Source organism: Muntiacus reevesi, chromosome 2 (genome assembly GCF_963930625.1).
Source record: "Muntiacus reevesi chromosome 2, mMunRee1.1, whole genome shotgun sequence".
Classification (NCBI taxonomy): domain Eukaryota; kingdom Metazoa; phylum Chordata; class Mammalia; order Artiodactyla; family Cervidae; genus Muntiacus; species Muntiacus reevesi.
The window spans coordinates 160474075-160499242 of record NC_089250.1 but is presented as its reverse complement, the minus strand read 5'-3'; the positions used below and the strand labels follow the sequence as shown (position 1 = coordinate 160499242).

At 37.7% G+C, this 25168-nt stretch overlaps 1 protein-coding gene across 1 annotated transcript in view; it reads left to right on the top strand.

Moving 5' to 3' along the window:
• Positions 1-25168, top strand: part of CACUL1 (CDK2 associated cullin domain 1) — a 72525-nt gene that overhangs the window by 31294 nt on the left and 16063 nt on the right. Inside the window, exons 4-7 of the mRNA XM_065923419.1 lie at positions 16183-16278; positions 18171-18273; positions 20231-20320; positions 23886-24024. Of these exons, the coding sequence (XP_065779491.1) occupies positions 16183-16278; positions 18171-18273; positions 20231-20320; positions 23886-24024 (428 nt within the window). The remainder of the gene's footprint in view (positions 1-16182; positions 16279-18170; positions 18274-20230; positions 20321-23885; positions 24025-25168) is intronic.

The window sequence follows — 25168 nt, the reverse complement described above, 5'->3', positions numbered from 1 at the left end:
AGGCAGGACAAATAAGACAGTAAGTTGGAAGAGAGGTAGGATGAAAGGACTTGAAGATCATTTTGGCTTCAGGGGAATTGTTAGAAGTGGGAGTGGGAGGGAAAATGGGAGTGGTTTTTGAATATTTAGCTCAGCTAACATTTAGTGTCCATATGCCAGGCATTGTGCTGGATGCAAAGGATATAGTGATGAGTAAGATGGGTTTATTCTTTGTACTGTTCAGGGGGAAAGTGTGGTGGTCATTTTAATATACTGGAGTGTGATGAGTAGCATGATAGAGATTTGAAGTGAGTCACAAGTCTTGCTGATTTTCCTCCCTTGTAAAATGTCTCAAATTTATTCCCTGCCATATCCCTAGTTTATTTAGGTCCTCATTCATACTTGCTCAAACAACAGAAAAAGATTTCTGGTTCATATCTTGACCTTGCACCTTCCCTCTATCCATTTTGTTTATTTTTTAGACTTACCATGTCATTCATTTTCTTAACCTTTTGCTTCATTTGTCCAAAGAACAAAGACCATCCCGCTTAACAAGAATTTCAAAACTCTTTACACCTGAACTCAGGAAGATAGTGTAAGAATATTTTGCTTTTAAAATTTAAATGGTGGTGGTGGGGAGGGGGTTGTCTTTTATCTTTGTGTATTTTCTTAGTTCTTTTTGCCACTGTTTCTTCGCTCCTTTCTCTTTCTGCAGAGGGGGCATTCTACTTGCCCCTTGTTAGGGTTTGCCCAGCTTTTAACTTCTCTGTTCCTGGTAGGCTTCACTGATCACTCTGTGCTTTGCGGCCCTGGCACTTTGTGTTGCTGCTAGAGTCCTTAGTTTAGCACTTGGCATATATTTAGTTACCAGGAGGAAGTCACCTTTGCAGTACTGGGAGCTTCTTAAGGGCAAAGTAAGTTATCCTAACTTTGTTCTCCCTGGCCTGTTGTGGTCTTGAACTAAGTACTCGTTAGGTAGGATTTTCTTGGTGGCTCAGTGGTAAAGAATCTGCCTGTCAGTGCAGGAGATGTGGGTTCAATCCCTGGTCTGGAAGATCCCTTGGAGAAGGAAATGGCAACCCACTCCAGTGTTCTTTCCTGGAAAATTCCGTGGAGAGAAGAGCCTGGCGGGCTATAGTCCATGGGGTCGCACAAGAGTTAGATACAACTTACTGACTAAACAGCAACAACAATTTATTAGGTAAATATGCTGGTCTTGATGCTATTAACCACATGTTCCCAATCAAGAGTATATTTCTCAATCCTGTTGAAGTTAGACTTGGCCAAGTGCATTGGCTTGTGAATTGTAAGAGAAAGTGGGTTCAGTGAGGTGTGCACCCCCCAAAGATCTGAAGCCTTTAAGATCGGCAGTGCAATTTTCCGTTTCCCTTTCTCTGCCCAGTGCTTTAGATGGTAAAGCCTCCTGGGTCCCTAAGTGACTATAGCATGGAGCTATACTCAAGATGGGCATGAAACAAGGGAGAAAAAAAGGTGTGCTATATGTATTTTTTTCCTTTTTTAAACACAGTAAAAAAAAATCTATATTATATGTCTATTGAGATACAATTCATATACCCTGACATTCACCTTTTTGAAATACAACTTAGTGGGTTTTAGTGTAGACGCAAAGTTGTGCAACATCACCACTATTGTCAGAACATTTTATTCACCCCAGAAAGAAGCCAGCGCTTATTAGTAGCCAGTCCGTCATCTCCACTCTCAGCCAGTGGCAGTAACTAATCTACTTTCTGTCTTTGTGGATTTGCCTTTTCTTCGTAGAAATGGAATTAGTCAATATATGGCCTTCTGTATCTCTCTTAAATAATGTATCATGTTTTCAAGGTTTATTCATGATTATAGCACAATGCTTCATTCTTCTTTTTGGCTGGATAGCATTCCATTGAATGTTTATACCGCAGTTTGTTTATCTAAGCTCTGTTCTGTTGAGTCATTGAGGTTTGGGGAGTTGTGTTTTGACTGATAAAATCAGCACTTGAATTGACAACATTTAGAAGATTCTGTTTTGCTCCGCTGCTATTTGGATAACTGAACTGCATGGGTTTGACATCTTTTACTCTTAAAACTGCTAACAAATGGAACCTGATTATCTTTGTGTTTAAAAATCATAGCCAAGAATTGCTTTGCCATTTGTGTTTTGTCCAGTGGATGGCAGCATAATTCAACTAGTTATCATGAACGTCGTCCTAAGAAATTTTGTATATTTTTCGAAGGCTGTAATTTCTATAGCTGTTGAAGTACAAAGTGTATACATATATTTTATGACTAAAGGTTAACAGATTTTTAGATAATAAAAACAATGTCTGTTACTCTTTCTGCATAGATTTCCAGTAAGGTAGCTGTCACTGCCAACTGATAAGTAACTCTTCACAGGAAGTCTTTCCGAATAAGTTATTTGGAGATCTATTTTTAAGTACAAATTAGAACTTAAAGTAGTTGTTATAGCAAAGTTGTTCTTATCTCAGGGAATTTGCCAATGAGACGCCTTAACCCTTGTTCAGTCTATAGGCTTGCATTCACACTATAGTTCTAATTTGTTTACCACCATCCTTTGAAGGTAGGTCTGTGTTTTCATTTGTCCTAATAAAACCAGGCCTCAAAGAGATCCAGTAAAAGCACTTACTAGTTGATAAAGATAAAAAACCATGCTTGCCTTACAGCTGAGATTACTAGAAGCATCTATTCCAGTTAAAAGAGTTAACTTGGAAAATGGAATTGGTGATGAGCAGAAGAGTCAAATCTCTTAAATAATAACTATTTGCTGTTGTTTATTATCAGAGTGTACAGAGTACCTTGATGAGTTGTACTCTTTTTAAAGTAAACTTTTTGTACTTAAATTGAAAAAGATAAGGAAGAAAGTTTCCTTCAAAAAATAAGGAAATATGGAGAAGTGATCAGATCATTTTTGCTCAGTGTTCAAAGGAATGAGGGGTATAAGACATTGAGAAGTCATCCGAGTTCATCTGACTTCTTTGGATATTTTTTCTTTTAAGTAATCCTTGAACCTTTTGTAACTGCTGTTTGTTGTTCCCTGGTAGCTCAGTTGGTATAGAATCCAGCTGCAATGCAGGAGACCAGGGTTCGATCCCTGGGTTGGGAAGATCCCTTGGAGAAGGAAAGAGCAACCCATTCCAGTATCCTGGCCTGGGAAATCCCAGGGACAGAGTAACCTGTTGGGCTACAGTCCATGGGGTCTCAAGAGTCAGTCACAAAACTTATTGACTAAACCACCACCAGTCACTTAAAAAACTGAGATTAGAACCTAGGTTTATCTCACTGTTGTGTGGGTAAGCTAAAGGAATCCAGGAATACAGAGGCTTGATTTTAATTCTGTTTAGTGTCCAGATCCAAATAGTATTTGAGAAGTAAAGACAGTCCTTTTTTTTTTTTTTTAGAAATAAGTGAGAAAGAAATTTCTATATAATGGTAACAGTAATAATAGTAGCAGTTGACTTTCCTAGTTAAGAGGCCTAAACAAGAAATGTCTTCCACTGTCTGTTAGACTGAGTTTAATTTTTTATTGTTGTTGTTTTTAATTAGAAAATCATCCTTACAATTTATATTAGGAGCATCTAATATATACATTATAATTCTTAATAGCTCCTGAGACTCATTTACCTTGTACATATCTTATCATTTTTTTGGATGTTTTATTATGGAAACAATATCTGCACAGTAGAAATGGGAATGGATGAGAATATAATACCAGATGTATGTATTTGTCTGTTTGAAAAGAAATTCCATTTTGATGTGGCCTCTGTCCGTCTCAGGTGTAGCATTGCTTCTGGAGCCTTGAGAAATCTGGCTGATGGCAGTATGGAACTGTTCTGGAAAGTCATGGATTAAGCTAGTTAGACAAAGTATATTACACTCTTCTTTTTTGCTAAAGTAAGTCATATAGAAGCAGATTTAAAAGAGAAAAACGAATTTTTGATTCAGAAAACATTAAGGCAGCTTTCAGGTCCATTTGTATGGCATCCAAAATGCTGAAGTCCTGCTCGGTAATATAAGGAATAAATGTTAAAAGATTATGAAGGAGCTGTTTGAAAATTCTTAGCATTTGTTTGATATTAAAAACCCCATCTTTTTATGCATGTTGCCAACCTTTTCTTCTAGATCATTACATATATTAATCACAGTTATTTTAAAGTCTGTAAGATAGTTTCAACTTGTGTGCATCTCTGTGTCTGCGCCTGTTGGCCATTTAACTCTTGACAGTGGGTGTGTTTTCTCACCTTTTTTGGGTGTTTCTAATTGAATGCTGGGCAATGTGTATGGAAACAACAGTAGAGACTGACATAAATAATATTTATGCTCACTAATGGGCCTGCCACTCTTCTGTTGGACTCTTAGTTTGAGGAGTTGAGTCAGTCATAATAGTAGTTGAGTTGGATTTGAGTTTTATTGTTTCCATAGATAAGAAGGCCTCAGATTCTCGAGCAGTGCACTGTGACTGTTCTTAGTGTGAATCAGGAGGGGTTGGACATTGCAGTTGTAAAATATGGTGACCTCAGGTCTCTGATGAGCTCCAAAAATTGATTGTGTAGGTTGACCAGCTCTTTCTCATCATCAGGTCAGGGCTGGTGTTCTATGGTGGCTTTCTGCATTCTAAGTGAAGTGAGAGCTTCACTGTTAAGCTTTAATAACTTCATAATCACTGAATTCGATGATAATCAAGAAGCTGTTAAAAAAAACAATTCGCCTATAGTCTTAACGCTAATGTTAAAATACTAGTGTACCGTATTTTTACTGATTTCGGTATAGTTTGCAGCTGCAGTGTCCCTGTGTCATAGTAAATGCCTTGTGTCGCTGGGTAGTTACTGTTCCACCCTCCTTTGGTTCCTTTAGACTTCCTTCCCGTAGAGCACCTCCTTTCCTTTGAAATAGTCGAAGGTAGAGGTTTCTAAGTGCTTAACAGCTGCTGGGCCAGCTGTCTAAAGAATCCCCTGAAGTTCTCATTAAAAATTCACGCTTCTGGAGAGTTTCTGAGTCTGGACTTTGGATTGGAGTGTGGCAAAGGAATCTACATCATTAATAAACCCTTCAGGTACTTAGGAGAGCAGTAGCCTGGGGAAATGTATCGTGATTCCTGAACCTGGACTCTCAAGCTAGGAGTGGTGGCTCTTTTGGTTTAAATGTAAGATTGTATTGTTGCTAAAGACACACAACACATTTGCACCACTGCAGTGCCAGTCTGGAGTAGGAGTACCATGCATACCTGGATAATACAAATAGCAGAGCTTGGTTTAAGTGTCTAGTGAAGAGGGAGTGATGAAGTAGACACTGGTGGGGCCAGACAGTCATTATAATTACATTGTAGAAATATATTTGATCTGGAAGGTGTTGATAAGTGTATATAGCTGAGTGATAATACCAGATTACAAAATCATTCTGTAAAAACACACACAGAAGAACAGAAGAAAATGTTGATGGTAGTTACCTACCATTCTTGGTAGTGGTTATTTTTCTATAATTGCATTTTTGATTTTTAAAAATTTCAATGAACATGTATTACGTCCAACAAACATGTGTTAGTGGCCTTGTTAGGTTTATTAGAGTCTTCCTTTCCTTCCTTTCTACCTGCCTATTTCATTATAACATACGAAAGCTGTTTATTTGACGAGTGTGAAGTCAAGTGGGTCTTGGGAAACATCACTACGAACAAAGCTAGTAGAGGTGATGGAATTCCAGTTGAGCTATTTCACAGGATTGGAAAAGGTCAGTTTTCATTCCAATCCCAAAGAAAGGCAATGCCAAAGAATGCTCAAACTACCGCACAGTTGTACTCATCTCACACGCTAGTAAAGTAATGCTTAAAATTCTCCAAGCCAGGCTTCAGCAATAAGTGAGCTGTGAGCTTCCAGATGTTCAAGCTGGTTTCAGAAAAGGCAGAGGAACCAGAGATCAAATTGCCAACATCTGCTGGATCATCGAAGAAGCAAGAGAGTTCCAGAAAAACATCTATTTCTGCTTTATTGACTATGCCAAAGCCTTTGACTGTGTGGATCACAGTAAACTGGAAAATTCTGAAAGAGATGAGAATACCAGACCACCTGACCTGTCTCTTGAGAAACCTGTATGCAGGTCAGGAAGCAACAGTTAGAACTGGACATGGAACAACAGACTGGTTCCAAATAGGAAAAGGAGTACATCAAGGCTGTATATTGTCACCCTGCTTATTTAACTTACATGCAGAGTACATCATGAGAAACGCTGGGCTGGAAGAAGCACAAGCTGAAATCCAGATTGTCGGGAGAAATATCAATAACCTCAGATATTTGGATGACACCACCCTTATGGCAGAGAGTGAAGAACTAAAGAGCCTCTTGATGAAAGTGAAGGAGGAGAGTGAAAAAGTTGGTGTAAAGCTCAATGTTCAGGAAACTAAGATCGTGGCATCTGGTCCCATCACTTCATGGCAAATAGATGGGGAAACAGTGATAACAGTGGCTGATTTATTTTTCTGGGCTCCAAAATCACTGCAGATGGTGATTGCAGCCATGAAATTAAAAGATGCTTACTCCTTGGAAGGAAAGTTATGACCAACCTAGACAGCATATTAAAAAGCAGAGACATTACTTTGCCAACAAAGGTCTGTCTAGTCAAGGCTATGGTCTTTCCAGTGGTCTTGTGTGGATGAGAGAGTTGGACAATAAAGAAAGCTGAGTGCAGAAGAATTGATGGTTTTGAACTGTGGTGTTGGAGAAGACTCTTGAGAGTCCCTTCGACTGCAAAGAGATCCAACCAGTTCATCCTAAAGGAGATCAGTCCTGGGTGTTCATTGGAGGGACTGATGCTGAAGTCAAAGCTCCAGTACTTTGGCCACTGGATGCGAAGAGCTGACTCATTGGAAAAGACCCTGATGCTGGGAAAGATTGAGGGCAGGAGGAGAAGGGGATGACAGAGGATGAGATGGTTGGATGGCATCACCGACTCAACAGACATGAGTTTGGGTGGACTCTGGGAGTTGGTGACGGACAGGGAGACCTGGTGTGCTGTGGTTCACGGGGTCACAAAGAGTCGCACACTGAACTGAACTGAACTGAACGTTGTTTATGAACATAAAAGCAGATGGTCTTAAATTTTATTTGTGTGTATGTTTCATTTCGGTGGGATGGGGACAGGGCGTGGCTAGGAGGGAAATAATTATGAAGTTATGGAACTTATATTTTACATCTGCAGTATCCAGTTTGGTTGCCACTAGTCACATATAACTTAAAATGATGTAAAAACTCAGTTTCTTGGTTTTACTTAATTCATGTCAAGTGCTTAGTAGTCACACATGATCAGTGGCTGCCACATTGGACATTACTGATATGGGACATTTCCATCATCACAGGAAATTCTGTTGGGCAGCACTGACCTAGATTGCAGTATAGTTGTCTGTTGGTTTCTAGTACTTGTATGCTCGACACTGTGACCCTTTGGACTGAAGCCTGTGAGGCTTCGTCCATGGCATGCTCCAGGCAGGCACACTGGACTGGTTGTCGTTCCTCCTCCATGGTATCTTCCCGACTCAGGCATTGAACCCAAGTCTGGTCGCCTGCATTGGAGGGCAGACTCTTTACCTGCTGAGCCATAGGAGAAGCCCTCTATTGGCTAGTAAAATTAATTTAAACAAGTCATGCCGTTCTAAAAATTAATATACATCTAATTAGAGTAACTGAGCAGACTTTCTTATCTAGCTTTCAAAATTAAAGATAACTAAGGAATATACTTAGTAAATATATGTGTTTATATATAATATCTAGCAGCTTTGTTCTATAAAAGTGTCAAAATTATTTTGTTTTTATATGATAATATTTGATTATCTAGTTCTACCTTTTTTTTTTAAACTTAAATTTTCTTAAGACTACTTTACAGAATAGCATCTGTGTGAAGTAATTAATTTCAACTTTGTGTGGTAGTAACAGATAAGCAATAAGCTATCAGTGGGGACTGATTAAATGAATAGTACATTCAAACACCATATTTACAACAATAGATTTCTTTAAAAAGTGGTTTGAGGACCTCTGAGGGTCACTGAAATCTTTTCAGGGGGTCTGTAAAATCAAGAGTTTTTCTAATAGTGCCAAGATCTAATTTTTCCTTTTCACTATATTGTTATTAGGTCTGGTGGTGCAGAAGCAATGGTGGGTAAAACTGCTGCTGTCTTAGGTTGAATCTTCATTTCTTGACACTCATAGCAGAAAACAGAAGCATTTCAGTTAATGTCCAAGATGAAACAGTGAAGTCTTAATTTTATTAAACTGTGACTTTGAATATACTTAAAAGAATGTTCTTTGTGAAGAAATGGGAAGCCGTGTATACTAAAGTAGGAGTGATTGTTTTGAGAAATAGCACTTGTGGTAGTTACATGAGTTTTGAGCTAAACCAGCTGTTTAGGTAGTGTTTTCCCCTTTAAAACATTATTTGAAAGAATGACAAACTATGGTTATTTAGTGAATGTGAAGTAAAGTGTTTGACACTCTGTTTGGCCAACTCTGCGACCCCATGGACTGTAGCCCCCCAGGCCCCTCTGTCCATGGAGTTCTCCAGGCAAGAATACTTCAGTGGGTAGCCATTCCCTTCTCCAGGGGATCTTCCTGCCCCAGGAACTGAACCCCCGGCTCCCGCTTTGCAGGCAGATTCTTTACTGCCTGAGCCACCTGGGAAGCCTCATGGTTATTTAGACTGCTGTTTAATGGACATTTTCTGGAAAAGGAAAGATCTGTGTCACCTAAAGAAAAACAACTGATGCTGTTTGTTTGCCAGTGGTAAAATTCAAGCGTTGAAGTGAAAATCAGAATTTTGGAAAACCTGTATCTGTCATGATGACTTTGATAATATCCCATTCCTTAAAAAGACTTTTCTAATGAGATAGGTGGTGATATTAATTTTTTTGATGTTTTGTACTGATACCACTCTTCTTACTAATTTTTTTGGGGAAAATGTAGTTATTTATATATTAACTTAGTTTATAAAGTATTTATCTGTATTTTAACATTAAAATAGTTAAAATGCAATTTTTATTATTCTTATTTTATAATATATTAATACATAGTTTTAAAACCCAGTTTTAATTTCTAACATGGTAATTATTAATAGCTGTAACCTACATTATAGATACTTTTAGAATATTCAATTGCTTTTTAAGAGTATAAAGGATTCCTGACATCCAGATGTTTGAGAACAACTAGAAGGAAACAGTCTCCAAGATACATTGTTAGGAAAAGCACAGATCCAGTATAATTGTAAGTTAGCATTTATGTGAAAAAGAATGTAAGTGGGATTTTTAAAAATTTATTTTTAATTGGAAGGTAATTGCTTTACAATGTTGGGTTGGTTTCTGTCCTTCATCAGCATGAATCAGTCATAGGTACACATGTGTCCCCTGCCTCTTGAACTTCCCTCCCGCCCCTTCTCACCCCTCTAGGTTGTCACAGAGCACCAGGTTGAGCTCCCTGTATTACACACCCAAGTTCCCACTGGTTATAAATAGGACTCTTATTTACTTGTATGTTAGTAAAAGTCTTCTGGAAGGTTATAAAGGAATTAAGTGTTGGTTTGTTCAGTAAGGAAGGAATGAAAGGTGAATTTTTTAAACCCTTTTGAACTTCCTTGAATTTAAAACCAGTTGAATGCATTGCTCATTTAAAAAAGAATAAATCAAAATATTCCTACCAGCTGTATTATAAATTTCAGGTAATATGTAAGTCTGTTATGATAGTTGGAGCAAGTTTGGAGTAATGGTTATTTTTCTGGTGACTTGCTTTTTCTTATTTTATTAGTGAAGAAAATGAAGCTTGCTTATTTTAGAGGTAAAAAATTTCACATACTGTCCAATCCAAATACACTGATGGTGAAATTATATAAATCAAATAGGTAGCAGTTTCCCCAGTGGGGCCCAAAGTATACTAAACTTAAGTTTTAAGGAGAAAAAAATCTGATTGGTTTTTTTACTAGCAGGTATTTTCTAGGTTTCTAGTAGAGACTGGATTTATTTTAGAAGACTATTACAATTTGTAGTCTGTTATTTAAGAGGTTTTGAAAAAGTGCTACATGAAATATGGAAATACAAAAACTAAATGTTTTGACATTTGATTCAGTACAAGGAGTACTTTCTAACACTTATAACCTTTGAGACTTTGGGAATTCTTTAAAAGAATAGCTAAGGAACTCAATTTTATTTATTCTGTCTGCTGTTAAGCATGACTTTTGATCACTGTTCATACTTTTAACTTTTGGATACATTAAATATCCTTTTATGAAAAGAGAAAATTATTTTAATGCAAAAATTCTTCAGATTTTCTTTTTTCATATAGTACTTACAAAGTTTATTTCTTTGAATGCTGAAATATTTCCAGAGTTCTTTGATGCAGTTTGGAGAAAGATATTACATGTGATTCTGTTCATTATAGTGAAAGGTTTGCCCATAATGTGGAACCGTTTTCCCCAATTTCTTTAGTTGACAAAGAATGCCTTTAATAATGTTAAAAACTTTTTCTGAGGTATTAGACAGTTAATTCAGAAAGGAGTTTACTATTTGCATGTACATGTGCAATAATTGACATTTTTCAAAGCACTTACACATTATTTTCTTTGATTCTCAACACTTCTTGGAAGTAGCACATTAGTATTTTTCTTTTTTTTTTTGTATGTATGGAAATCAAAACTCAAAAGACTAAATAAATAAATAGTAATATAACCTTGTTAAATGATAAAATAGCAATTTAGATTTAAGCAAGGCTAGGTTAGATTTTTCTGGAGGAAGAAATGGCAACCCACTCCCGTATTCTTGCCTGGAAGATTCCATTGACAGAGGAGCCTGGTGGGTTACAGTCCGTTGGGTCACAAAGTCAAACGTGACCAAGTGAGCACACAGCACAGATTAGCTTTAAACAAGTTTAGATATAAACAAGACTAAATGCAAAAAAAACAAACGTTTATCTATACCTATGATGTTCAGGTTCTGTGGTCTGCAACTGGAGATGTAAAGACAAGACACAGATCTTGCCCTCTAGGGGCTGAAAGTTTAGTGACAGAGACCACTCAATGGAGAAAGAAGTGTGGTGGTGCCCAGTTGAAGGGCCATATATCTCAGTTAGTTTTGAAGAAGTGGCACAGATCCTGAAGAATAAGTAGGAAAAGTTAGCCAGAGTGAGTCTGGTGAGAAGAGGTAGAATGTGTAGGCAATTAGGCCTAAGTAGCACGTGGATATGGTTTGGGAGCTGTTAGTAGCTCCATGTGATGGCTGTGCTGAGCTGCATGGGAGAAGGAGCAGGATGTGAAAGGACAGAGGTAAGATAGTGCCTTAAACTGGAATTTTGAATTTTTTTCTATAAATTTCGAGGTGCTAAAAATTGATTGTATTAGGTTGGTGCAAGCGTAATTGCAGTTTTGGACTGTGAATCTTAAATCATTATCAGTTCAGTTCACTCACTCAGTCTTTGCGGCCCCATGGACTACAGTTCATCAGGCTTCCTGCCCACCACCAACTCTTGGAGCTTGCTCAAACTCTTGTCCATCAAGTCGGTGATGCCATCCCACCATCTGACCCTCTGTCGTCCCCTTCTCCTCCTTTCCTCAGTCTTTCCCATCATCAGGGTCTTTTCCAGCGAGTCAGCTCTTCGCATCCGGTGACCAAAGTATTGGAACTTCGGCTTCAGCATCAGTCCTTCCAATGAATATTCAGGTTGATTTCCTTTAGGATGGACTGGTTGGATCTCCTTGCAATTCAAGGGACTCTCAAGAGTCTTCTCCAACCCCACAGTTCAAAACCATCAATTCTTCGGCACTCAGCTTTACTTATGGTCCAACTCTCACATTCGTACATGACTACTGGAAAAACCATAGCTTTGACTACATGGACCTTTGTCACAGAGTCATGTCTCTGCTTTTTAATATGCTGTCTAGATTGGTCATAGCTTTTCTTCCAAGGAGCAAGTGTCTTTTGATTTCATGGCTGCAGTCACCATCTGCAGTGATTTTGGAGCCCAAGAAATATAGCTAGGCTCAAACATGTCTTTATTAATCAAAATAGGAACCATTACAATCAACATGCTTTTGCTAATGAGAAGTAAATTTGTTTATTCTTATAGCATAAAAACCCATGCCTTGGGATTCAGTGAACTCTGGAAAAACATTTTCTGTCTCCTGCTGGTTGTGGAAGTGTTTTCCCTGTTAAGATGTTTGTCAAGAGTTGTCAAGATGTTTGTCAAGAGTTGTCAAGCTGTTTGGGGAAGTGGTAGTTGGTTGGCGAGAGATCAGGTGAATATGGAGGATAAGACATAGTTTCCTAGCCCAGTTTGTTCAACGTTTGGAGCATGGGTTGTGTGAAGGGCCTTGTGGTGGAGAAGAGTTGGGTTCTTTTGACCAGTGCTGGCTATACGTGTTGCAGTTTTCGATGCATCTCATCGATTTGCTGAGCATGCTTCTCAGATGTAATGATTTTGCTGGGATTCAGAAAGCTGTAGTGGATCAGACCAACAGCAGAGCACCATGACCTTTTTTTGTGCAAGTTTGGCTTTGGGAAGTGCTTTGAAGCTTCTCCTCAGTCCAACCACTGAGCTAGTTGTTGCCTGTTGTATAGAACCCACTTTTCATCGCACATCACTATCAGATTGAGAAATGGTTTGTTGTTGCGTAGAACAAGAGAAGACGACACTTAAACGACAGTCTTTTTGGTTTGCAGTCAGCTTATGAGGCACCTACTTATTGACCTTTTTCACCTTTCCAATTTACTTCAAATGCTGAATGACTGGAGAATAGTCAGTGATGAGTTCTTTGGCAACTTCTTGTGTAGTTATAAGAGGATCAGCTTTGATGATGTTCTCAGTTGGTCGTTGCCAACTTCTGATGGCTGGTCACTATACACTTCATCTTCACGGCTCTTGTCTCCTTTGCAAAACTTCTTGAACCCCCACTGCACTGTACGTTCTTTAGCAGTTCCTAGATGCGTTTGTTGTTGATGTTGAGAGTTGTCTCTGCTGCTTTACAACCCAGTTTGAACTCGAGTAAGAAAATCGCTCGAATTTGCTTTTTGTCTAACATAATTTCCTAGTCTGAAATAAAGATGAAATACACACCAAGTAGTAAGTCTTTAGCCAAAAAATAGGAGAACTGCACATTAAAATGATGTATAATGTAACCACATTTATGTAAGAATGCATTCCAGTATGAAATGGCAAAGTTCAACAATGCTAAACCACAGTTACTTTTGCATTTACCTAATAAACAGATGTGTGGATCACAATAAACTGGAAAATTCTGAAAGAGATGGGAACACCAGACCACCTGACCTGCCTCTTGAGAAACCTGTATGCAGGTCAGGAAGCAACAGTTAGAACTGGACATGGAACAACAGACTGGTTCCAAATAGGAAAAGCAGTACGTCAAGGCTGTATATTGTCACCCTGCTTATTTAACTTATATGCAGAGTACATCATGAGAAATGCTGGGCTGGAAGAAGCACAAGCTGAAATCCAGATTGCCGGGAGAAATATCAATAACCTCAGATATGCAGATGACACCACTCTTATGGCAGAAAGTGAAGAGGAGCTAAAAAGCCTCCTGATGAAAGTGAAAGAGGAGAGGGAAAAAGTTGGTTGGCTCAAAGCTTAACATTCAGAAAACTAAGATCATGGTATCTGGTCCCATCACTTCATGGGAAATAGATGGGGAGACAGTGGAAACAGTGTCAGACTTTAATTTTTTGGGCTCCAAAATCACTGCAGATGGTGATTGCAGCCATGAAATTAAAAGATGCTTACTCCTTAGAAGGAAAGTTATGACCAACCTAGATAGCCTGTTAAAAAGCAGAGACATTACTTTGCCAACAAAGATCCGTCTGGTCAAGGCTTTGGTTTTTGCAGTGGTCATGTATGGATGTGAGAGTTGGACTGTGAAGAAAGCTGAGTGCCGAAAAATTGATGCTTTTGAACTGTGGTGTTGGAGAAGACTCTTGCGAGTCCCTTGGACTGCAAAGAGATCCAACCAGTTCATCCTAAAGGAGATCAGTCCTGGGTGTTCATTGGAAGGACTCATGTTGAAGCTGAAACTCCAGTACTTTGACCACCTGATGCGAAGAGTTGACTCGTTGGAAAAGACCCTGATGCTGGGAGGGATTGGGGGCAGGAGGAGAAGGGGACGAAAGAGGATGAGATGGCTGGATGGTATCACTAACCTGACGGACATTGGTTTGAATAAACTCCGGGAGTTGGTGATGGACAGGGAGGCCTGGCGTGCTGCGATTCATGGGGTCGCAAAGAGTTGGACACGACTGAACTGAACTGAATAAACAGATGCAAGGACTGAGTTTGAACAGTGTTTGAGTCTTAATTCTTGGGCTTACTAGCAATAGAACTACAGTCAAGTGATTGTTTCTGAGCCTCAGTTACCTCAGAAATTAAATGGAAAAATGTTGGATGTGTTGCAGTAGACTAAGAAAAAATAAGTGTTAAAATAGTGTGTACCAAACCTCTATGTAAGAACTCAGTAATGGGAGATTGACTTAGAAGTAAGTATGGCTCAGATGGTAAAGCGTCTGCCTGCATTGAGGGAGACCCAGGTTTGATCCCTGGGTCAGGAAGATCCCCTGGAAAAGAAATGGCAGTCTACTCCAGTACTCTTGCCTGAAAAATTCCATGGATGGAGGAGCCTGATGTGGGCTATAGTCCATAGGGCCGCAAAGAGTTGGACATGACTGAGCGACTTCACTTTCTTTCTTTCTAAGCAGAAGTGAAAAAAAGAGTTAAGTTTTATTTTAAAATATTTTTGGACTATTTGGACATTTTCTAAAGCAGCTTAGCTGAAATGGTTTTATAATCTCAGTGTTTAATATTTAGGAGTCTTTCAATGTGGTATTTCTTTGTAGCCTTGTTTGAAAGTCAGACTTTCTGTGTATGATATGGTTATCAGCTTATCAGACTGTTACCAGTCAGCCCCTTTGTGGAATCAACTTTGTGTGATGTTGTGTGCCATGCCTGTTCCCCCAGCTCCTTGGCCCAAGACTCAATTCAGAACTGGAAGACTTGGATCTGTCGTCTCCTAACACATTCATTTTTGGCAAATCCTTGCCCATTTGTGTGTTTCTTCAATGTTAAAATGGTACCTAATTAATTTAGCTTCAGAGAACAAAGTGAAATAGAACCTGGGTACATTTTTGTAAAACACAGTGTCTTAGTCTGTTTGGTCTGCCATAACAAAATACTGCAGACCGAGTGGTTTAAACAATGGAAATTTATTTCTCACTATTTTGGAGACTTGGAAAGTCCACGGTTAAGGTGCCAGCTGATTTGATTTCTGGTGAGAGCTCTTTTCATGGCTTGCAGACAGCCATCCTCTTGCAGTGTGCTCACGTGGACTTTCCTCTGAGTATGCTTTAGGGGAGGGAAGGGAGAGGAAAGGTAAGAGAATGAACCCCTGGGTGTCTTTTCTAATAAGGACACTAATTCTTTAGGATCAGGGCTCTTGTGACCTCATTTAGCCTCTGCATACAGCTTCACTGATTAGGACTTTCATGTGGGGACACACATAGCTTGCATGCAGGCACATTCAATAGCATGCGTTGAAATTGAAAGTGTTGTCTTGATGGGTTTACAACCATCAAAACCATCATTGATAACAGTTAAGTGCCAGTCATGTATTATATTTAACTGCTGTCCAGAGCTGCAGATGGCTCTGAGTCCTGCTTTCTAGTTGAGTTTATAGTTGGTTAGCTACAGGAGTGATTTACAACCGAGTTAGTATAAAACTCATATTACTGTGCCAAAGATAATTACAAAATACCAACAGCCTTTCTTATAGTATATTAAGCATATACCATTTTCTTGAATTCCCCTCCCCCTTTTCCAAGCCCAGATATGGTTTGGTTCCCATAGTAAATGTCTATAGTTTAGTGGTAATTTAAAAAAATTGTATCATTTATCTTAATTATGAATTTATATTTTTACTTACAGAGCAAGCTTTTTAAGGTGGTATAGTTTCACAGATTTTAAAGACAACTAAATCAAACCTTGGTTTTGCATAACAGATACTGGAATACAGATAGAAGTTTTAACTAAACTTCAGGATATAAGGCTTCTCTTTTCCTAATTGTGAATTTCAGTATGAATTTTGATTGAGTTCTGTTTGCATTTTAGATTGTGCTGGAAGATCTTTGTACCTGGTTTCCCAAAATGATCCCATTTATGTTGTTTTTCACAGGCCAGCCCTCCAGATCTCTATATTGAAAGATTTAATATAGCTCTTGGACAGTATATGGGAGCATTGCAGAGCATTGTGCCTCTTTTCATATATATGGTAAGTTAGAGCTATTTTCCCTTTCCACATACCTTGGTTTATTGGTCTAAGTACAAACAGATGCAGAAAGTTAAGTACATCCTATTTTTCTTTTACTAAGTATTACATTAGAAATGGAGATTAATCTCTTTCAGCAATATTTGATAGTGTTGACATAGAAAACTTATTTAGCCTTGTGTACACTGTTTTAAAACTTCATAAATACCATTGCTGAAATAGTCAATTAGGCATTACTTAATCACAGTCGCCCAGTTAGCATTTATTTTATTTCTACCATATGAAAGATACTGTGCTTAGAAAATAAAGAAATAAAGATAAGAAAATAAAATATCTCCTATATATGAAGATTTCTTATCTTCAGAAAGTAGTTAAGACATGTTTCTAAAAAACATGGTGTATAATAAAGGCCAAGGAGGCAACTCCATAAAAAGTAGAACAATAAAATTTTCTTTCATTCTAATGATTTGGAGGATATGCCATGGGTATAATCTGTAGTCTCTTTGCTGATGTGTTCTCCACTCCCACCCCACCCCACCCTGTTTTAAATATATAAAGTTATAGGATCTTAATGTTTGTGTTCCTACTGAATGGAAGAGCCTTTAGAAACCATTGTCCCACTTTCTTGTTGTTAGGTTGAGTTGTTTAGGTTGATCCTACATTCTGTTGCTTAGAGGTCACTGTGTGTAATACCAAACTTCAAAATGATTTATTGTCCATAAGATATGCTTTACTGGGGGGGAAAAAAAACAGGTCATTGGGAGAAATCTGTGTTGTCAGTGGGAGACTACTATTTAAATAATGGATGAAGGATATTTACAGTAAAAAACTATACAAAAATAGTGACATGTCCGTATGTTATTTTCAAGGGAAATCTTTTCAAGCTACAACATTAGGTGAAAAAGCAAGATGTAAAGCAGTGTGAGGTATATTTCTTCATTAGCAAGTATTTTCTTCTTTATTTTAGGGGAAATAAAACATATCAGAGAGGAAAAAAATGTTAAAAATTGAAAGAATCAGTGAGCAACTTGTTAATATTCCTCTTTGTATTTTCTACTCCTATACATGGAGTTAGCATTTTTAAACATGAATGAGTTTAGTCTTTTTGACTTGCCAGTCATTTTAATTAGGATGCTTTTGGCTCTAAGAAACAGAAAACTTGATTCAAAGTGATTTAGATAAAGAAAGAAAAGTATTGTCTCTTGCTATAAAGTTCTAGAAATAAAGTAGTTTCCAGGGTTGGTTAAATCTGTAGTTGAGCAGTGTTATCAAAGTCTTAGCTTGTTTTTTGTCTCTTTGCTTTACATAACTGTTTCATCTTGTTTTCCACATGGTTGTAAGATGACTGTAAGGTACTCTTCACTCAAGCCTCAGTTTCCCTTAGTCTGATTGGGTCACTTGTCTGCCTTTGAACCAAAGACTACCCATCCGGAAGGAATGCTGTAAACTGAATGATTTGGACTAATCATTAAAGTGGAATGTAGGGGAGTCACCCGGTACATGCCCACTGCCTGCTTTAAGCCTGAATTTTTAAATAGCATATCTTATCATTTGTGTTTCCTGGTATTGCCTTTAGATCATGATGTAGTCATATAAAAGGGCATATTAAGTGCTTGTCATACAATATGGTCCATTACATCCCTGTCTAGTTAATGTTGAGTATCTCCCCATGTTCTTTTATATGATTTATAGCATTTTGTCTTTATGTGCTTTAAACTCCATGCTAGGAAGACTATAATAGTGGCAGAGCTTTTGTTTTCTGATGTTGGTTTTTTATGTTTTAATTGATGCTTTTATGAATTGTTTCCTAAAATTATTTTTTAGTGCTTCAGTTCATTAGACTAATTATTTCCCTCTAATTGATGCCCTGAAAAATAATTTGTTTTCCATTTCAGAATAAGTTTTACATCGAAACCAAGCTTAACAGAGACTTAAAAGATGACCTTATAAAGCTGTTTACTGAACACGTTGCAGAAAAGCACATTTACAGCCTAATGCGTAAGTGTTTCAACTTGGAGGGATGGCGTGACACTAGCAGGTTTTCTTTTTTGAATCAGTGAGCATTGGCATCTGAACCCCAATGTTGACATCTTTGGAATCATATCCCAAGAAGTGTTAAAGTCTCATTCTATAGTGAGATGCTGAGGAATTGAAATTTGACTTGAAGTTTACCTAGTGAGCTGGGAGAAGCCAGGCTCTGAACAGTGCCATCATAGCTGGAGTGATACTTTGCCTCTTTTGTTTTCCTCTGACATTGGGGGAAATATTATTAATATTAAGGAGTTCATTTGCCCATAATTTTGTTACCAGTAATTCTAGAAGGATAGTGTTAATATTTTTGAAATAGCACAGTATCCTCTCAGTTTCCTTATTTTTATTAAAAAAAGCTAAAGCTTATGAGAATTAAACATATGTTTGTCCCTTCTCTCAAACTACAGCTCCCTCAAGTTCCCATTTTGTCTTACTTAAAAGGGGAGTTCAACTAGAAAATTTTACTTTTTAATTAAAGACTTTCTACAAAGAATTTTGAGTGGAGAGGATTTTATTGAAATGTTATATCTTTTTGTAACTGACTGTGATTATTTTCAATTAATTCATCCCAAATTTGTATTCATTTTATGTTTAATATGTGAATTTATCATTTCCTTATATAGCTATCAAGTTTGACATAGGTAGTTATAGTTATGCAGAGGTTATTTGCAGATGTTTGTATTTGATGACATAATGACTGTGTGATTGAACCTGAAGGATTAGTTGGGAATAAGACGATAGCTCAGTTGGTCAAGAATGCGCCTGCAATGTAGGAGACCCTGGTTCAATTCCTGGGTCAGGAAGATACCTTGGAGAAGGGCTAGGCTACCCACTCCAGTATTCTTGGGCTTCCCTTGTGACTCAGCTGGTAAAGAATCTACCTGCAATGTAGGAGACCTGGGTTCAATCCCTGGATTGGAAGGTCCCTTGGAGAAGGGAAAAGCCACCCACTCCATTGTTCTGGCCTGGAGAATTCCATGGACTGTATAGTGCATGGGGTTGCAAAGAGTCGGACACGACTGAGCGACTTTCACTTTCAAGACTTACTGAAAACCAAATGGTTGGTCCAAAAGTAGGAAGATGAATTAACAGAGACAGAGTCTGGGTTTGGGGTCATGTTGAAATTAGTAGAGTAGGAGAGACTCCAAGAAACTGAAATTTAGAATTTCAGTTTTTAAACATTCCTTTTTTTTAAGACGTGATTTTTCTGCAGTGCCTAGCATTTGTTATCCTTTAAATTTATCTATGCCATTCACAATTATAGCTATCTGCTGATGATAAAATCAGAAGGAAAAACTTGAACCAGTGACCCTCTGGCCTTCAGTACATGAATTCAAATGTAACACACATTGCATGTTTGAAACTACAGAAATGTTGACTAAGTGAGATGGCATTTCCATTTTTTAAAAGGTGTGAATAGAAAAAACAATTTAATAATTTGACAAGCCTGGCTTAGACTGAAATTACACCAAATTTCATGAGTATTTGTTAGTTAATATATGGTGATTTTGGGGAAAGGGAAATGATTGAGGGAGTTGAGGGAGTTAGAGAACTTTCATTCCCCAAATGTAAGTGTTTTAAATCATGAACTTAATGGGAAGTATTTATAGCTCACTCACTTAAGTGCCATGAGTACTGTTGCTTTAATAAAGCTTTGCTTATTTACAGAACCTCCATCAATTGAATCATTTCTGTCAGTGTTTCAACAGCATGCACATATTTACTTGGTAGATGGAACTCGACTGTGATAGATTAATTTTGAAAAAGAACTTTAGTGTATAAATACTTGGTTTGCCCTCTTGAGCTGTTCTTTTCTTATCCTTGTTTATCCTTCAGTCTTTGGGAGAAACGGTGATAGAAAGTGAAACCTTGGCAATCAATAAGAGTTGCATAATTTTTATAACCCATTTTCTCTTTATTTCAGCTTTACTTTTAGAAGCCCAGTCAACACCATTTCAGGTCACACCTTCAACTATGGCAAATATTGTGAAAGGCCTGTATACTCTCAGACCAGGTAAACATTCATCGTTTGTTTAGGGGTTAGAGTTGTTTGTTTATGGCAATTCCAGCCTGATTTGTGACAGGATAGTGTTTTTCTGTGTTTTCTGAAGCTTAATGGTATTTGGGTTTGTTACAGAAGAAAGTTGAGTTAGATACTCATTATTGTGAAATGTAAACTCAGGGTCTCACTTGGAAATCTTTCTGTACTAGTGAAAAGCAGATAATTTAGGGAATACAAGAAATAGTTTGTAGGAGACACTTTAGATACAGTTGAATCTTGTGTCTGGCATGAATCTCTTTTTTTTGTTAGGTTCTCCTTTACTTCCGCGTCATACTGCAAGTATGCCCAGGCATACACATTCACAGCTCCATTGTGTAAGGCCTGTTATGTATCTTGCAAGGAATCTAGAAGTTTGATAAAATTATAGTTATTTCAAGGATATTTTGAGGAGGGAGATAGAATAGCAGAACCAAAAATCAAAGATCACTGTGTTCAAGGCATAGTTTGTAAGTTAATCTTAATATATGTCTTATAATAAAAGCACTGAATTTAAAGGATTCTCCAGATGATTTTATACATATCTTTCTGTTTATAACCCAGAACCTCAAACTTATCCCAGTGGTCTAGTCAATTAAAAAATGTCCATAGGACAGAGATTGTTGAAGTTCAGGGTAGAAAATTGTTTTCTGACTGCTTCTGGTTTTCAGACAGTCTCCTCTGATACTTTCTTAGGAGTGTACTTTCTGCTTAATAAACTCTTGCTACTTAAGAATGAAAGAGAATAAAAAGAAAAATAATTGCCAGTCTAGAAACTTAAGGATGCCTTTTGACAGTAATTATTTTTTTGTGAAATTCTGTCACTTGAAGATTGAATGAAATAAAACAGGATTTAAAGAACTTAACATAATAGTACTTGATAATGTAATAAGCATGCTAATGTTAACTGTTGTTACTGCTTTTCATTTGGGTCCAGTGGTTATTTTAATGGACTGATATCTGAATAATTTACTTATTTAATTTAAAAGAAATAGCAGAATTTAGCTTACCACATTGGAAACCAAGTAAAAACTGTGATATTAGGGGTAGACTGTGATCTACAGAAGTACCTTCTTTCTCAGGCTTCTTTAAAGAATTATTGATTTCTAGAGTATTCAAATGTAATGCTACATAAATTGGAATCAGTTCTTGCTCTAATCTTCCTAATTTTTAGATATATTATTCCTACAAAATAAGTATTTATATAGAATTAAAAGTATTACCTGTGTACAATAAACTGATGAATTTCTTTTTCTGGTTTCATAGAATTTTAAACTTCATTTTGCTAAGTGTGGTGAAAGTAACTCATGAATTTTTCTTTTAGTGCTAGATTATGAATGATTTTTTTCTTTTATTTTGGAAGACATCCAAGTACAGTATGACAGATTTCTAAATTCTACCTCCAAAGTGAGCAGCTTTATCAACTCTGGCTTTTATCATTAGTAACAAAATCACAGAATAAAACTAGTCACTAAGGGTAGAAAAACTTGTAGATACATATTTATCCAAATGCTATTTTTATCCAGGTTTGAGCTCTTATATAGGATTTGTACTACTTGTGAGGAGAATTCTGTATTTGAGAATTGTCCTTTTGAAAAGGTGAATTTTATCACAGACGAACCTTTTACTGTCCTAGCTATTTTCTGAGATACTCTTAAACTTATTTTGACATTTATCCGTCTTGCCAGTACCCATTGTCTTCCTAGTTTGTTAAAGCAGTTTTATTCACCTGACAGACTAAGGTTAAAGTATTTTAAAAGTTGAATTTTAAATGTAAAGGTTCCTTTCATTACAGTAGTGCTGATTTTTATATAATGGATGCATCTGAATCACCCAGAAAGGTTTGTTAAACTGTAGATTCCTGGGCCCTAGTCCTTGGAGATTCTGATGACATCTTATTTAAATGTGTTTCCATCTAGTCTTTAGAAGCTCTCTAGGAATAGTTCCCATGATCCCATCTTGCTCTTCTTCATTTAATACAAACACTATTCATTGTTTCTTTATCTTCATTTTAATGATTGCCTGGAGTTCCGTAAAATGTCAGACTGGTTTGACTCCTTGCCTTCCCTGATGGGTTAGTGGTTCCCCAGGGCACTGAACTGAGACTCTTTTTAAAGCCTTTGAACTGAGCTGGAAGAAGGGACACTGTTGAGAACTTTTTGATGCGAGTCTGTACAGAGGGCGATTGGATCACCTTGGTAGTGTTTGTGGTGCTTGGTTTTTTTTTTTGTTTGTTTGTTTTTTACCATCTCTAGTTTAGCTCTTCTCTTATTAGGCTTTTTTTTTTAACTTGCCAGTGATCCAGCATTGCATAGCATTAAATGTGTTTTGCTTTGTTTTTCTGATTTAGAGTTGTTTACTTAGATTACAGTTTTTAAAGTGAGCATACTGGATTAAATACAGCATTGACATTTTATGGGTTTTGATATATACAGCCAGAATACACACACACCACACACACACACCCCTACACCCACACACACACGCGTGCACGTGCATGCGTGCTGAGTCATTTCAGTCGTGTTCTACTCTGTGCGACCCTGTGAACTGTAGCTCACCAGGCTCCTCTGTCCATGGGATTCTCCAGGCAAGGATGCTGGAGTGGGTTGCCATGCCCTTCTCCAGGGGATCTTCCTGACCCAGGGATTGAACACATGTCTCCTCGGTCCCCTGCATTGGCAGTTGGGTTCTTTACCACCAGTGCCACCTGGGAAGCCCATATATATATCCAAAAGGGAAAATTTGAAAGGACTAGGTTAAAAGAATCCAAGAGGGCACAGAAGTGGCAGTATTTAGTGTTCACTGAGTAAGGGGAAGAGTATCTGATTTGTTAAAATGCTTTATAATAAAGACGCTTAATTTATTTTTGTCATGTCTAATGCAGATATTTTCCTTTGACTTCTTTTTGTCTATTTATTTTGAGGAGTGAATTTTTTTCTATAAATTATTCTCTTGATCTTTTATCTTTTCCTTAATAGTTTGATTACCAGTTAATTCTCTTTCTTTCACTGCTACATGTTTAATTTGCTATAATTTAATGTGAGTCAAAGTTGGTTTATATTTTAAATGTACTTACCCATCATCTCTCCCACCTCCCTCCGCATTTTTTGGTACTTTTAAAATATGTCTGCTTATTACTTCGTGTACTGTTCTGTTCTTAGACCAGTGTATTTTTTTAATTAATGTTCCACAGGGCTAAGTATTTCCACCAAATCTTTTTCTTCCAAGTCCCTCCTGCTGAGAATTCTTTGCTTATTTCCCTTGTGTTTTCTTCCACATTTAGAATTTTTGAGATGGTTCATTCAAAAATTCTCTATGGGTTTTTTGTTAAATTTGGTTAAATCAATAAAACGTAAAATATCCTCTTCCTGTAAATTCCATTTGGAAAAGAAACTTAACCTCTTTATCAGAAGGGGTTGCACTCATTTTTTTCCCACTTTAAGTTTGGTTTAATTTATAATCTTGTTTTTTGGGAAGAAAACTTTTCCTTTTCTGTTTAAATTGTATGATTTCCTTAATGAATCTTTTCCTTCCCTCACAGAGTGGGTTCAGATGGCTCCGACTCTGTTTTCTAAATTTATTCCAAACATTCTCCCTCGTGCGGTGGAGTCTGAACTGTCTGAATATGCTGCTCAAGATCAGAAGCTTCAAAGAGAACTTATACAGAATGGTTTCACAAGGCAAGTTTTCCTCTCCTTTCATGATAAAATGTGTCCATTTCCTTAGGCCAGTTTGGCTTGGTGGGGGAGGTGGGGGGGACTCCAGGTTCTTAGAATGAGAGACATCTGCCTGCTGACCTTAGAATGAGAGGCATCTGCCTGCCGACAGGGCCAGTGCTGAGGGGAGAGGTGGTGAGCTCCTTGTCTGTGAAAGTGTTGAAGCTGGGTTTTGACTTTATGGGAGCTGCTCTTAAGTAGGTTTTGAAGAAAGGATTTCTCATCCGGTGGGCAGTTAGTCTGGGCAGCCTCTGAAGAGCTCTTCCAGCTTTGATCCTCTTATACTAGTTTTGAATATTTGGAGAAACCTTGTCAAAATTTTATGATCAGTTATAAGGTACATTTATGACTAAACTAGCAAAGGATTAGTTTTATGACTAAACTGGTTAAGGAGGGTTTAGATTGTGTTTTTCATATTTCCATTTTTTCCCCTAAATTGTAGTCATTTCTTCTTAAAAAGTTAGGGTATCATTTATGTGCCCACAAAATTCACCTCCCTTGATTTTGATGTAAACACCTTGCTAATTTTTCTGAAAGTTGCAATTCAGTGTCCTGGCTTTACCCCAGAAAAATCTTTCAAAGTGTGTATTTTCAACTAAAATTATGGGAAAATTTTGATTCCTCACGGGAAAGCACCTGTTCTGTAATCAGATCATTGAAGTGGTATAGTGGAACTTTATAATTTTCATAATCCTTGCCCTCTCCTTAGCACGGTTGCATGTCTTCTCTTATTTGAATCCCATATTAAAGGGAGAAAGTTGTGGAGAGAAAGACACCTGGGTTCCTCCCTGAGGCGTCGTTGTGACACAAGGAGTGGTTGGGTATTGACTCACTTCTCTGGCTTGGGCAGGGGATGGCCACGCTCTTTCGCAGGTTCTGAGGCCACATTCAGCCTCAGAACACCAGCCTTGATCAAGATCGCTGTTTGTCAGTTTCTCATTTCAGCACGGGTTAGAACAGAAAGCAGATCCTTTGTTCTTTGTTGGCATTTATTCCCTTTGTGTCCCGGTGGCATCTGTATTCGTGTGGTAGAGGAGCCACTGAGTAACCCACCAGTCACTATCCACCTCGTGGGCAGCTGACACTGGAAGGGCTCGGTCAGCTATCA